Consider the following 14,325-nt stretch of genomic DNA (forward strand, 5'->3'; position numbering starts at 1 on the left):
AAGTATCAAAAGTACATGTAAATGCTAAAATATACTTAAGAATCAAAAGAAAAGTAAAACTATAAATCATTTAAAATTCCAAATATTAAGCAGAGCAGAGGACACCAATTTCTTGTTTTAAAAATGTACGGATAGCCAGGGGAACACTCCAACACTCCAACACTCCAACATTATTTACAAAAGATGCATTTGTGTTTAGTGAGTCCGCCAGACCAGAGGCAGTAGGGATGACCAAGTCTTTTCTTTATAAGTGAGTGAATTTGACAATTTTCCTGTCCTGCTAAGCATTCAAAATGTAATGAGTACTTTTGGTTGTCAGGGAAAATGTATGGAGTAAAAAGTACAATATTTTCTTTAGGAATSTAGTGAAGTAAAAGTAAAAGTAGTCAAAAAAATAAATAGGAAAGTACAGATACCCCAAGAAACGAATTAAGTAGTACTTTAAAGTACTTTTACCTAAGTACTTTACACCACTGAACCCTAGGGACAGGACGGGGCAACCCAGCTATTTTGAGTGCAAGTAAAAAGAGCTCTACAGTACTATTAGGCCAATGAGATTAATTATATGATGTCCTGTTTCTGTGTGTTAATGTACATGTGTAGTTGTGTTTTTTTTGTTGTTTTTTTCACTTTTGTTTCCAAACCTTTCCCGTAGGAATATTGTTTTTGTATTTTTTAAGTGGGAAAAATGTTTTGGGAGAGTTGAGGTATTGACTAGATTGGTGGGGGTCGGGCGTGCAGGTGTCTCGTGCTTGCTGGGCGGTCTGGCTGAAATTTGATATAGATGTCTTAATAAACACAATCAAATGTCTTTGTACATGATTTTTTAAAGAGTTGTTTGATTTGTTAGGCTATTGGTTAAAGGTGCAACACAATATTGATTTTTGAATTACCATTGATCTAGTTCAGTCTTATCAATCACTTAAACATATTTAACAATGATCTCTTACCTAGCTTTTTGAATACTTTTTGTTGTTCTAAATACAGACAGCTAGAAGGACCATGGGTCATATTGGATTGTGTAGAAATGCAGGAAATTAGCTTTAGATGCCTGCAAAAAATCTGGGGGAGGACTCCCAGACCCCTAATCAATGAGAGGTCAGATACGTGTGGGAACAACAGGCCATAGAGATAGATAGAGGACTCATCTTTGTATCCGTGCCATTATGGTGTCTGTGACAGCATGGGCAGTGTCATTGAGGTGATCTCAATTTTGAAGTTCTCAATTTTCTTCCTCAAGATTGTCTGATCCCTCCTGATGACTCGGTTGGACATGAAGTTGGAAGTCCTACCCAGTTGACTACATTAAAATGGTGAAAGCCCTCAAAGTAGGTCTTCACGGATCCACCTGTACCCGAAAACCCGATCCAGAATTCTGGGTCGGATCTGATATGACTGTCACAGGTTTCGAGTATGTGTCATTTTAAATGTACAGGTCCAAACACGACTGCTGCAGCAGTAAAGAGATAGACACTTGATAATTTTTGCTGCTGCTCTTGCTTTTCACGAGAGTGGAGCGTGGTGCGTGTAGCTTGTTGCTGTTGTCCAATCATCAAAGCGGCAATAAGCTACTGTCATAGAGCCTCCGTTTGTGGCAAAAGTTAGGATATATCTAATCAATGGAATTCAAATGACAGAATTAAAAGTTAAAGAAGGATAGGCTACAACGACCAAGAGCCAACAGTTAGGCTGCTACTTAATATTTGAATGGAGTTATTTATAACTGTAGGATGAGAAAGTGCATGCATCAATTAGCCTAGCTAGCTAACATTAGCTATCTTAACTAGCTTCTCCCGGTTTGCTGTAGTCAACACAGGTACTACGTAATCATATTTGATGATAAATAAACTAGCTATGGCAGTTATTAGTCTACTATGACACGAGTCGGCTTGGTTGGTTGCGGTCTCTCGTCTCTTCCTCCCTCCTCCCAGTGTCAAAGTACGTCGCTCCCCTGCCTGCTAGAGCCGCCCATTTTTCTCCCTCTCGCGCTTTATCAGCTCTGGTTAATAAAGTAGGTTAACAAATATATATATTTGGGCTGCTTCCCTTACTCGGACCAGGTCGGGATCCGACCAGATCTATACGGAACGGGTGTAGTTGTCCTCGGGTTCATTCAGAACGGGTCTCTATATAAAAAAATATAAAAAATGTATGCATATTGGATCCTGGTGGGAAAGCCACAACTCGATTGCGGAACGGTTCCAACTTTTTGGACCGGTAAAGACCTCAATGGCAATGTCCGTGCTAAAACAGGTTATATCCATGATGAGTCCTCCATCTATCTCTATGACAACATGCACAACTCTTTAAGTCTTATTTTGTGCCATGTGCGTTCATTTACATCAGTGCGTTCATAAGAACCTAACCACTACGAAACTTCTATTCAATCAAATAATCTTCATGTAGCAAATGAGCAATTACATTTTTTCTGTACCAAATTTGACACTCATTGACCTCCATACAAAACTTCCTTACTTCTTGGGCAGATTTTTGGCAGAGTAAAACTTTTCGCGTCGCCTCTTCCTCTCTGGTAGAAGACACTTCGAAGTACTCAGAAATAGAGAAATGTGTCCGGAAATCTGACAACACCTTGTGTGAATGTTTGAGACATAACTAAACTACACAATTGTCTAGCTGAAAACAAACACTTAGCACTTGACAGTATATAAAAGGAGACCATTGGTCACTGAATAGTCAAATGTTTATTCCTGATGGATAATACTGAAAAACAAATAGTACAAAATACCAKATTGTTATTATCATTGATAGTCAAGATAAACAGGTCATGATTGTTGTTCAGTGAAAATACTAATTTCTTATAGTAAAAGATACAATGTATTGAGAAACATAAATAAAAGCACAGGTTTCTCTGTGCACAATTAGACAGTTCATTTCAACCTGTCCCTGGATGACCAGCATGGTCTTTGTTCCTCTTTTTTGGAGTAGGTAGAATGTGTCCAACAACTGATACAAGGTCAGAGCTTTACAGATTTCTAATGGTCAACTTTGGGATTGAGGCTAGGGTAAAATGATCTTATGTTGATCTTATCTCTGATTAGGGAGCAACTTCTARCTTAGTCAGCAATTTCAACTTTCCCTCTCCAAAGAAATCATGGTAAATATCAATTATCAAACGTCTCAAAATGTTATGAAAAGCACTCGTGGTTTTTTAACTGCTCTGGTTCGCTGAAGCTCTTTCCACACTGGGAGCACTGGTGAGCGCTGCCGGCCTTGTCTCTGTCTCCACTGTGGATCAGCTGGTGTCTTTTCAGGTACTCCACCCTGCTGAAGCGCTTCCCGCACGCCTCGCACCCGTACGGACGCTCGCCTGTGTGAATCCGCTGGTGCCTCTCCAGGTTGCCTAGGCGACTGAAGCTCCTCCCACACTGCTGGCAGCAGTGCTGCCTCTCTCCAGTGTGAACCACCTGGTGCCTCTCCAGCGAGCGAGAGTGGGTGAAGCCCTTCCCACAGAGCTCGCAGCGGTGGGGCCGTTCGGCCGCGCACACACACTCATGGTTCTTCAGGGCCCAGGCATGGCTAAAGGCGTGGCCGCACGAGGCGCAGGGGAACAGGGTGTTRTCCGTCCCTCCTTCCTGCAGGTGGGCGTCCCCCAGGGGGCAAGGGTGCTCTTCCAGCTCAGCCTCGTTGGCGAAGCCCCCGCCGCACTGCATGCAGAAATGCATCAGGTCCCCTGTCTCCTCCTCACCACTGTCATCCACGCTACCCGGAGCAGACAGGTGATGTAGGCCCTCGTCTGAGCCTCCCTGCTCCCCCATCCCCTCACCGTCCCTCAGCCTCTTGGGCCAGCGTGGCTGCAGCTCTCCTCCAGCCCCCATTGGCAGTGACCCCTGTAATTCCTTCAGACGGGCACCATGAACCTGCAGGGCATCACCATAGTCCCTCTCGGAGGCTGTGGGACTCTCCAGCTCCCCCTTCTGTTCCAGCCCATCCAGACCAATGTACTTCTGGCCCAGTCTGAACTCACTGTCTGCCACTACTACCGGGTCAGGGGTCCTGGAGCCATGGTTGGAGCCTGCTGTGGGGGGGATCTTCAGGCATGCCTGCTCGCGCCCCCTCTCTGCCCTCAGGGCCGTCTCCAGCCCACTCAGGTCCACCACGCTCAGCGCCCSCTCTGACACCTCRGTTGGAGGGGACCCCACGTCCCACTCCTCCTCATCCCCCTCTTCAGGCCTCACGGCTGGGGGCCTCTTCAGGGCCACAGGGCTGAGCTCCATGTCTCCTACTGGGCCGAGAGAAGGAGAGTGAGAGTCTGTTAGAGGAGCAGTACTATGAGGGTGTATGCAAACATATTGTACTGCAGGCACTTAAGAAAACTTCACTGTGTTCACATTGGGGTTATCACTATCCAGGAAGTCATCATGGTTTTGGTTCTGAGCTTTCAGCTGGAGACAGTACCTTCGCTGTGGGTTCTGGATCCATGGCAGTTCTGGTTGGGTGGGTCCATCTTCAGGGCTTCCTTGATCAGCCGCAGAGACGCAGGCTGGTAACCCCCATCCACCATGTCACCGGACTACAGACAGAGCAAAAATAACTACATTACCCACCAGTACAGCCCCATAGACTTTGATTTTTCAACGCCGATAGCGATTATTGGGGGACCAAAAAAAGCCGATACCGATTAATCGGCCAATTTATTTTATTTATTTGTAATAATGACAATTACAACAATACTGAAAGAACACTTTTATTTTACCTTAATATAATACATCAATAAAATCAATTTAGCCTCAAATAAATAATGAAACATGTTCAATTTGGTTTAAATAATGCAAAAAACAAAGTGGTTGGAGAAGAAAGTAAAAGTGCAATATGTGCCATGTAAAAAAAGCTAACGTTTAAGTTCCTTGCTCAGAACATGAGACAATGAAAGCTGGTGGTTCCTTTTAACATGAGTCTTCAATATTCCAGGTAAGAAGTTTTAGTTAGTTATTATAGAATTAAAGGACTATTTTCTCATTACCCCCATTATTGTTTGCATTTTTCATTTAACCTTGACTATTGGATGTTCTTTGCACTTAGTATTGCAGTGTAACAGTATAGCTTCCGTCCTCTCCTCAGCCCTACCTGGGCTCGAACAGGAACACATCGACAACAGCCACTCTCGAAGCATGTTACCCATCGCTCCACAAAAGCCGCAGCTCTTGCAGAGCGAGGGGAACAACTACTCCAAGTCTCAGAGCGAGTGACGTCACCGATTGAAACGCTATTAGCGCGCACCCCGCTAACTACTAGCCATTTCACATCGGTTACACTAGCCTAATCTCGGGAGTTGATAGGCTTGAAGTCATAAACAGCTCCAATGCTTGAAGCATTGCAAAGAGCTGCTGGCAAACGCACAAAAGTCTGCTGTTGATGAATGCTTACGAGCCTGCTGCTGCCTACCATCCGCTCAGTTAGACTGCTCTATCACAATATCAAATCATAGACTTAATTATAACATAATAACACACAGAAATACGACGCTTTGGTCATTAATATGGTCGAATCCGGAAACTATCATTTTGAAAACAAAACGTTTATTATTTCAGTGAAATACGGAACCGTTCCGGATTTTATCTAACGGGTGGCATCCCTAAGTCTAAAATATGCTGTTACATTGTACAACCTTCAATGTTATGTCATAATTATGTACAATTCTGGCAAATTAATTACGGGTCTTTGTTAGGAATAAATGGAATTCACACAGTTCGCAACGAGCCAGGCGGCCCAAACTGCTGCATATACCCTGACTGCTTGCACGGAACGCAAGAGAAGTGACACAATTTCCCTAATATTATAAGAAATTCATGTTAGCAGGCAAATATAACTAAATATGCAGGTTTAAAAATATATACTTGTGTATTGATTTTTAAGAAAGGCATTGATGTTTATGGTTAGTGTTGTGCAACGACAATCTAAATCATCACCCGTTTGGCAAAGTAGGCTGTGATTCGATCAGAAATTAACAGCACCGCATCATTATATGCAACGCAGACACGCTAGATAAACTAGTAATATCATCAACCAGTTGTAGTTAACTATTGATTATGTGAAGATTGATTGTTTTTTATAAGTTAATGCTAGCTAGCAACTTACCTTGGCTTCTTGCTGCCCCTCGCGTAACAGGTAGTCAGCCTGCCACGCAGGCCTCCTCGTGGAGTGCAATGTAAGGCAGGTGGTTAGAGCGTTAGACTAGTAACGGAAGGTTGCAAAAACGAATCCCGAGCTGACAAGGAAAAATCTGTCGTTCTGCCCATGACAAGGCAGTTAACCCACCGTCCTAGGCCGTCATTGAAAATAAGAATGTGTTCTTAACTGACTTGCCTAGTAAATAAAGGTGTAAAAAAATATATATATCAGCCACAATCGGTGTCCAAAAATACGATTTCCGATTGTTATGAAAACTTGAAACGGCCCTAATTAAATCCGGCCATTCCGATTAATCGGTCGACCTCTAGTTCGCGTCCAAAATTATATTCATGTATAGGGTCTACAACGCTCTGCACTTAACATTGACTGCCCTACTGAACAAGTGCTTGAGCTACTTCTGCAGTTYAATATCAAATCAGTGGCTTTCCATCATCCACGCCATCTACCAGACCACTGCTGCAGTGTGTCTCATTGACTCAGAAAACAGCAGTTTAACAACATTCTCAGTCTCACCACACACAGATGATACACACTGTTATTTTTYTAAACTAGTCATCTCTGACACACTGACGGTGTGTGTGCCACACTCAGACTCCTTAGCACTCCTTGTCTCCCTCACCTCCTCTTTGATGATGTCTGTCTCCTCCCCCTCTCCCGAAATACAGCCCTCCTCCAATAGTTCTCCTTCGTCTTCCTCCTCCCCAGGGACCTGGATGAGGTACATCTGGCGTGCCTCCTTCCAGCCTCCCCCTGCTACTTCCCCGGCTGCTCCTCCTCCTTCCTCCCACACGCCTCCAAACGCAGGACCCAGCTTCTGCTTTCCTCCTGTAGAGGGAGAGAGGAAGAGAGGGGGGGGGGGTAGGATGGGGTGAGAGGAGGAGGGGTCGAGCATGAAGGAGAGAGGAGAGAGACAGAGGGGAGCAGTGAAAGAAATGAAGGAGAGAGGAAGGAAAGCAGGGAGAGGAGGGATGGCAGGGAGTGGGAGAGAGGCGGAAGAGAGGGGGAGCAGAGGCAGAGAGCATGAGGAAGGGGAGAGTGGGGGAAGGGAGAGGGAGAGAGCATGTTGAACGAGAGCAGGAGGAGGGACAGCATGAAGCGGGAGAAAGCATAAAGGAGAGGAGGGAGAGGAGAGCAGTGACAGAAATTGAGGAGTTGGGGGAAGGGAGAGAGAGCATGAAGAAGGAGAGGAGGCGGAGTACGGAGCAGAAGCGGGAGAGAGGAAGCGGCGGGAGTGAGTGTGAAGGAGAGCGGAGGGGGTGGGAGTGAAGAGGGAGGGCAGGAGAGCGGAGAGAAAAGTAGAGGAGGTGGGGCAGGGAGGGGGAGTGGGCATTATGAAGGAGAGCAGAAGGCGAGGGAGAGAGAAGCAGAGCGGAGTGGGGAGAGGGTGAGGGCAGAGCGAGGACATGAAAGAGGAGGAGGGAGAGTGGAGGAGTAGAGGAGAGGGAAGGAGATGAAGGGGAGCCGTGACAGAAATGGAAGAGTTGGGGAAGGGAAATAGCATGATGAAGAGAGAGGAGGCGGATTAGGGAGCGGAAGCGGAGGAGTGAGTGTGAAGGAGAGAGGAGGGGGTGGGAGTGAAGAGGGAGGGAGAGTGGAAAGAGAAGTAGAGGAGAGGGAGAGGGGGGCAGGAAGAAAGAGGGAGGGGGGCGGGGCAGGAAGGGGGGGCAGGGAGGAAAGATGGGGGGGGGCAGGGAGGAAAGAGGGGGGGGGGCAGGGAGGAAAGAGGGGGGGCAGGGAGGAAGAGGGGGGGCAGGAGGAAGGAGCAGAGAGAGCGAAGAAAACAGAGAGACACATGAAGGGAGGATGAGATGGGGGAGGGAGAGCGGAGGAGTAGAAAGGAAAGGGAGGGAGAAGGCTCAGTTTCTGGCAGATGGCTTCCAACATAACAAGTACCTCTTCACACAAGCATTACAGGCTTTTGACTTAATGTTACACAAGTAATCAACTTGATTTGATATGCAATTACATATTTCAACAATTATAATATGAAGAATACCATTTTTTATATCAGTTTTATACATAGAGCAAGACAAATGTGTAAAAAACGACTATATGGTCCGTGATGCTTTTGTGGCTGTACTTACTAAATATGAACACTTACGGGGCACTTCAATTTTTCGCTTTTTCCGCCCACCGTCCTCCGACCCTATCAAACCAGCATTGCGGCGATTCTCTGCCCACCCCATCCCGTACTTGCGTTCATTTCTCAGTTTGTTCTCSGTCAGTCGGAGTCGGAGTTTCAGAGCCTCCATTTCATTCCTATTCAGAGATATTTCCACCAGATAGTCGTTCACCGTGTCCTGGAACAGTTTGGTTATCTCGCACACCGACGCTCGGATCAAACTGTCCATGACAGAGGTGAGGTGTGTCTGGAACGTCTCCACGGAGTCCGCCATGGGTTCGCTGATGTGACGATCACACGATGGATCTGGGGAACTGGACCAGYCAGATATTCAACTGTTACACATTAACAGCATTAGTTAACTATGTTGACTGAGTTGAACAAATTTACATTATCTGTGACACTAGCTACTGTTATTAGTCAGCAGTATCATATAGACCTAGTGGCCAACTAGTCTAATTTCTGAAAGACTATACTTTTTCTTGCTAACATTAGTAATTAAGTAGTATCCTAGATACCACTTCACTAATCCCAACCAATAGACCGTTGAGCAAGACAGCCTAACTTCGTATGGAACGAGGAAGGACAAAAAGCACACCCACCCATCACTCGAGGTTTAGTTAGCTAGCTACATTGCTGCCTAAACTAAAGCTTTAGCTAGACGGTAGCTGGCTAGTTAACTAAGGCGATTAACGTTACTATTGCAATAGTGAATACCACTAAACCAAACTGTAGCAATGCCGGCTAGCTAGTTAACGATCGTCGCGACGCTATCCTTCTTGAATACAACACAAGAACASCTCAAGTGCTAACGTTAGCTAGTAACTAGCTAACATTAGCTAGATACGCACCGTGAAGTCGCTGAAATCAGAATATTGAAGTATTCGATAACGAAACACTGTTTGTTCTACACGAAAACCGAGAAGAATGCACACTGTAGATAAGCCAAGAGACGAAACGCCAAAGGAAAAAAAATAGATCCAACTTTATGTCCTCCCTTCGAAGCAGCGTTTTCCTTCTTGCCTCCTACACAGGGTTGCCAGTTCTTTGAAAATAAAAGGTCAAAAAAGACTGATCGAAACCCACCCACAAAGCCATAAAACTAGACCAATAAATACRGCATGAGAAGTTGCCGTATTTAGCCAATAAAACCTTTTCCCATAAAGTTTTCGAGCAAATTAAGGGGGGATATCGACGGAAACCCGAATATTGCTCCTTACATCAAAATAATAGGCCTAATTCTTGTGAGCTAACTTGACTAATAAAGGAATTTGAATATGTAACAAGAGAAAAGATCATTCACCCTTATTATACTTGTAAATAAATCAATTGTACGCATGTGTTTAACTATAGATACATCCAACAGGAGGGTTTGAGGGATGAAWGTTGGACAGAGGATCTCAAAATCTCTGCGCAAGAAACACTTGAACYAACTTCAAAATAATGTTTGGCTATTTTCTGGCAATTGTTCTYTTATGTGCCAGATGTTAAGTCTACAACCCGCTACAACCTATTTGCGTGATTGACTTGTCATTTCAATAGGCATAGCCTAGGCCAACTGACTCAAATCTGTGTTTATGYTTGTAATTTACCTTTGGCATGGTTTGGTTAGCTAGATGCAGGTRGCCTATTGCCCCGGATCAGTGGCGATTTTGGCATGTAAATCTTGGTGGGGCAAACTCAAAAAGTCACTACAAAAACACAACACTAAACAATACATTAATTGGACTATAACAGTGACAAACTATGCCCACAAATTATTAGGGCCTATATAAAGCTGTCCCAACACCTTACCACTGCTACACATGGCTTTCAGCYGAGCCTTGTCTGGCAGAAAAACTGTTATTTCGGCCTAATTTACTGCCTTTAAAAAAACCATAGGTGATATGGCTAACTTGCTTAAACAAATGGGGTTTCTACTGACAATTAAGATGTACAAACTATGGCATATATGGGGATGACGAGCGGATAAGAGGCAATCCGTAATTTCGATTAAGTAAAAATACTTTAAAGTACTAAAGCAGTTTTTTGGGGTATCTGTACTTTACTATTTACTTTTACTTCACTACATTCCTAAATAAAATCATGTACTTTTTACTCCATACATTTTCTCTGACACCCAAAAGTACTCGTTACATTTTTAATGCTTAGCAGGAAAGGAAAAGGGTSCAATTCACACACTTATCAAGAGAACATCCCTGGTCATCACTACTGCCTCTGATCTGGCGGACTCACTAAACACATTTTTTATTTGTAAATTATGTCTGAGTGTTGGTGTGTGCCCCTGGTTATCTGTAAAAATTATAACAAGAAAATGGTGCCATCTGGTTTGCTTAAAAATGTAAGGAATTTTAAATTATTTTTTTACTTTTGATACTTAAGTATATTTTAGCAATTAAATTTACTTTTGATACTAAAGTATATTTAAAACKACATACTTTTAGACTTTTACTCAAGTAGTATTTTACTGGGTGACTTTCATTTTTATTTGAGTCATTTTCTATTAAGGTATCTTTACTTTTACTCAAGTATGACAATTGGGTACTTTTTCCATTACTGGCTATAGGCTACATGTGCACCACCAAGTTAGAAAAGTAGGCTAAATTATGAGGGGAAAAGAGACCAAATGATTAGGGTGAGGCACATGGTCTGGCATTCTCTGGATTTTTGGTGCTTTCAAGACAACTGGGAACTCTGGGGGAAAAAACAAGGTAGAATCATGACGTTAGTGGTTTTCAGGTCTGAGCTCTAGAAAGAGGCCCAAGTTCCCGACTTGGAATTCCGAGTTGGATGACCGTTCAAAATGTATTTTCCCAGTCTGAGCTAATTAAAAAATCCAYAGTTCCCAGTTGTCCTGAATTTACTGAAGTCTGAGATTTCCCAGTTCAGTCTCCAGTTGTTTTGAACGTGGCAGAAGTCATGCTGGATTGACAGCATGGCCAATGTTGAATGTTTATCCTTTTAAACCTGGAAAATAGACCCTTAAACCCTTAAACTTGGTTCACACATCCACTCCACTGAAGAGCAGGCCAGTGATTGCTTTGCAATGCTTGCAGTTAGCCACTGATTCCTTCCCAACCACTCATTGTTGAATTTGCGATTTCCAACTTGTTGTTTAATGTTTGTCCAATGGCCGATGAGCACCGATACTTTTTTATCTATAATTCCTCGTCATAATTTGTCTTCATATGACAAGGATTGAAAAGGATTTGCCAGTAGATTGTCGACTTGATTCATGATGATGACTGCGAGCTTGCTAGCTAAGATTTTGAAAGTATGATGTTGACATGATCAGTCCAATCAAAGATACTGTAGATATAACGTGATTTGAGATAATTTTATCTGTGGCCAATGACCTTGAGCCTTTTTGGGTGGGTACTTCTAATGTAACTCTATGGCAGCATCAAAGGGGTTTGGATTTAAGCTCTCCCCGTAGATTTTGCAGTGACGTAGTGTCCCCATGAGTGACAGTGCACTGAGCCAATCATGGCGCAACTGGAGAACATTACCAACCCCTACACTCCGTATTTTCAGATGGCTACCCCACCACTACAGAAAGCACTGAGCTAGGCTGAAACACTTGCAGTTTGGAGCTCCCTTACTCAAGAAAGGGAGCTTAGTTCAAACAGACTCATTTATTTAGCATGAATAGCAAGGTGCTTCTGTTGCCCAATAGCCTGCTGGAGTAGGTTATTGATGATGGGGTCGCCATTTTAATTACTGAATTATATATTAATAATATGGATATGAACTGAATTAGGCCTATGCTTGTCAATAACAGACAGTGATTTGTTTTACCTGTAGCCTAATCTGACTGATTTACCTTCAATCTAATGCATCATAACAGCAGCTGATCAGCAATTGCGACAGAACTGGGACCATGATCACAATTTAACTTCCAGTTTCATTAACTAAACATGTCCATCTATAATTGCATAATAACTCAATGGTACAACAAAAAGCTGAAGGTATAGGCTATTATTAAATCCGTTTGCCAGCTCCAGGTAGGTTACACAAGTGGCACAACTTGATTTGCAATAACTTCAGTGATATCATTTCAACATATTTATTGTATCAAATGGTAGGSTACAGTAGCCTACACAGGCATAGAAATGAATAGCCTACTTGATGACCACAAGATGCAAATGTACCATTCGCCACATTCAATTTCAGTTTCATTGTGGACTTTCCCCTATATCAGAAGCACGCTCCGGAGTTCCATAACTTAAATTTWAAATGTTCACTCGTGCAGCGCTCGACACGCAAGAACTGAGCATGCGTAAAACTCTTCGTTTGATATGGTTTTCCATAAACAAGTCGACATTAGAATGCAGTTTAAACCACCTACGAACGGATTTATCTAATGCGATCTAGAGCGCCTAYAGTCGTTTTCCTGTGCATTGTCGCCTAATTTATTGATGCGCATCAGTTCTAGCGCGTTAATATGTTTTATGAAAAAAGGGTTGGAAATAGGTGTCTCCATAATGACAATCTAAATAGCCTACCTACAACTGGTAAAACGRTGTCATGACGTGCGCGCGTGCTGCTCCGTCTCCTCATTCACGTGATTCAGCTGCAGCTCTCAGTCTCAACCTCAACACACTCACCGCCCTCCCACTCCCCACCACTCACTCAGCAACAGGCTGTATCTCTACATAATAGTCAGCAGCAGCAGGTCACAGTGTAATATATATTTTTAAGAAAAATGCCATGGCGGCCGCATCCAATATATAAAAGTAGCCCACAAACCCGGAACCCTCAACCATTACATTTTCCCGCGACATCATTTTCGAATGGCCAAATTTCCCGAGGAAACCAGGGATATGGCAACCCTGCTCCTTATTCTACTTTGGTCGCGATTCTCGGCAGTTGYCATCTAACGTTATTGGTACATTACCGCCACCTACTGTGCTGGAGTATGGGCCTGCTTCTTCGTCTTCGTCGTCGTCTTCTTCTGTGGAGTTTTCAGCGGTTAGCATCCAGCGTTATGGTGTATTGTTGCCACCTACAGTACTGGAGTGTGGGCCAGAAACAGGGAGAAACTAAATCCTACCTGCCAGCCCCGTTCCTCTTAAGAAAGATAACAACATATTTGAGACTGTATCTACTGATGTTCTACTCAGTATACTCTTTAAAATCTTTTCCTGTATCCCCTTCTCACTCATACTGGATCTCAGCCTTTCTATTTCCCTCTCATACTGCCCACACCGTATCAGTACATTCTCCACGGTCTCTGTTTCCTGGCAGTAATCACACTTTCCTGTTGGATGCTTTCCTACRACATTTAAAGTCTTATTCAACRGGCTGTGTCCCACRCTGAATCTTGAAAAATAGCATCCCATTTTCTGTCTCTTCCGGCCATCCCCAACTTTCCTCTTTACTTGGAATACATGCCTGCCCTTAGTGTCTATATTCCACCGCTCCTGCTCTCTCTGCATCACCACTGTCCATATCAGGCTTTTTGCCTTGCTCATTGAAACTACTTACATCAACATCCCCACTACTAAGTGCTTGWTTAGCCAGTACATCAACTGCCTCGTTCCACTCAACCCCCACATGGGCTGCGACCAAGGTAAATCTTGTCTGTATACCCATCTGTCTCACCCTGCCATGGGTTTGTAGTACRTCATAAAGCTGGTATCGTCTGCTACGTTAGCTAAAGGACTGCAGACTCATCAACACTGCAAATGGATCAGAGCAAATAACTACTCTGTCTGGCTTGACTTCCTTCACCCACTGCAAGGCCAACAGCACGGACATTAGCTCCACCGTATACCGTGCATTCGGAAAGTATTCAGACCCCTTGACTTTTTCCAAATTTTGTTACGTTACAGCCTTATTTTTATTTTTTTTTACTTTTCACCTTTATTTAACCAGGTAGGCCAGTTGAGAACAAGTTCTTATTTACAACTGCGACCTGGCCAAGATAAAGCAAAGCAGTGAGACAAAAACAACAACACAGAGTTACACATGGGATAAACAAACGTACAGTCAATAACACAATAGAAAAATCTGTGTACAGTGTGTGCAAATGAAGTAAGGAGGTAAGGCAA

At 43.6% G+C, this 14,325-nt stretch overlaps 1 protein-coding gene across 6 annotated transcripts; it reads right to left on the reverse strand.

Annotated features, from left to right (window-relative positions):
• Window positions 1-2,689: 2,689 nt before the first annotated feature.
• On the reverse strand, window positions 2,690-12,883 carry LOC111965767 (uncharacterized). 6 transcript variants are annotated; one of them, XM_023990051.2, is made up of 5 exons: window positions 12,778-12,883; window positions 8,252-8,586; window positions 6,770-6,975; window positions 4,417-4,531; window positions 2,690-4,243 (listed from the first exon to the last, which is right to left on the reverse strand). In XM_023990051.2, the coding sequence occupies exons 2-5, from the start codon at window positions 8,544-8,546 to the stop codon at window positions 3,147-3,149; spliced, it is 1,713 nt and encodes a 570-aa protein (XP_023845819.1). In that variant the 5' UTR covers window positions 8,547-8,586; window positions 12,778-12,883; the 3' UTR covers window positions 2,690-3,146. The 6 variants fall into 6 exon arrangements, with proteins under 6 accessions (XP_023845819.1, XP_023845820.1, XP_023845817.1 ...); XM_023990052.2 differs by lacking the exon at window positions 12,778-12,883 and adding an exon at window positions 9,124-9,325 and having other exon boundaries at window positions 2,690-4,240; XM_023990049.2 differs by lacking the exon at window positions 12,778-12,883 and adding an exon at window positions 9,124-9,325.
• Between the last annotated feature and the right edge of the window lie 1,442 nt (window positions 12,884-14,325).

This window comes from Salvelinus sp. IW2-2015, linkage group LG6.2 (assembly GCF_002910315.2).
Source record: "Salvelinus sp. IW2-2015 linkage group LG6.2, ASM291031v2, whole genome shotgun sequence".
Classification (NCBI taxonomy): domain Eukaryota; kingdom Metazoa; phylum Chordata; class Actinopteri; order Salmoniformes; family Salmonidae; genus Salvelinus; species Salvelinus sp. IW2-2015.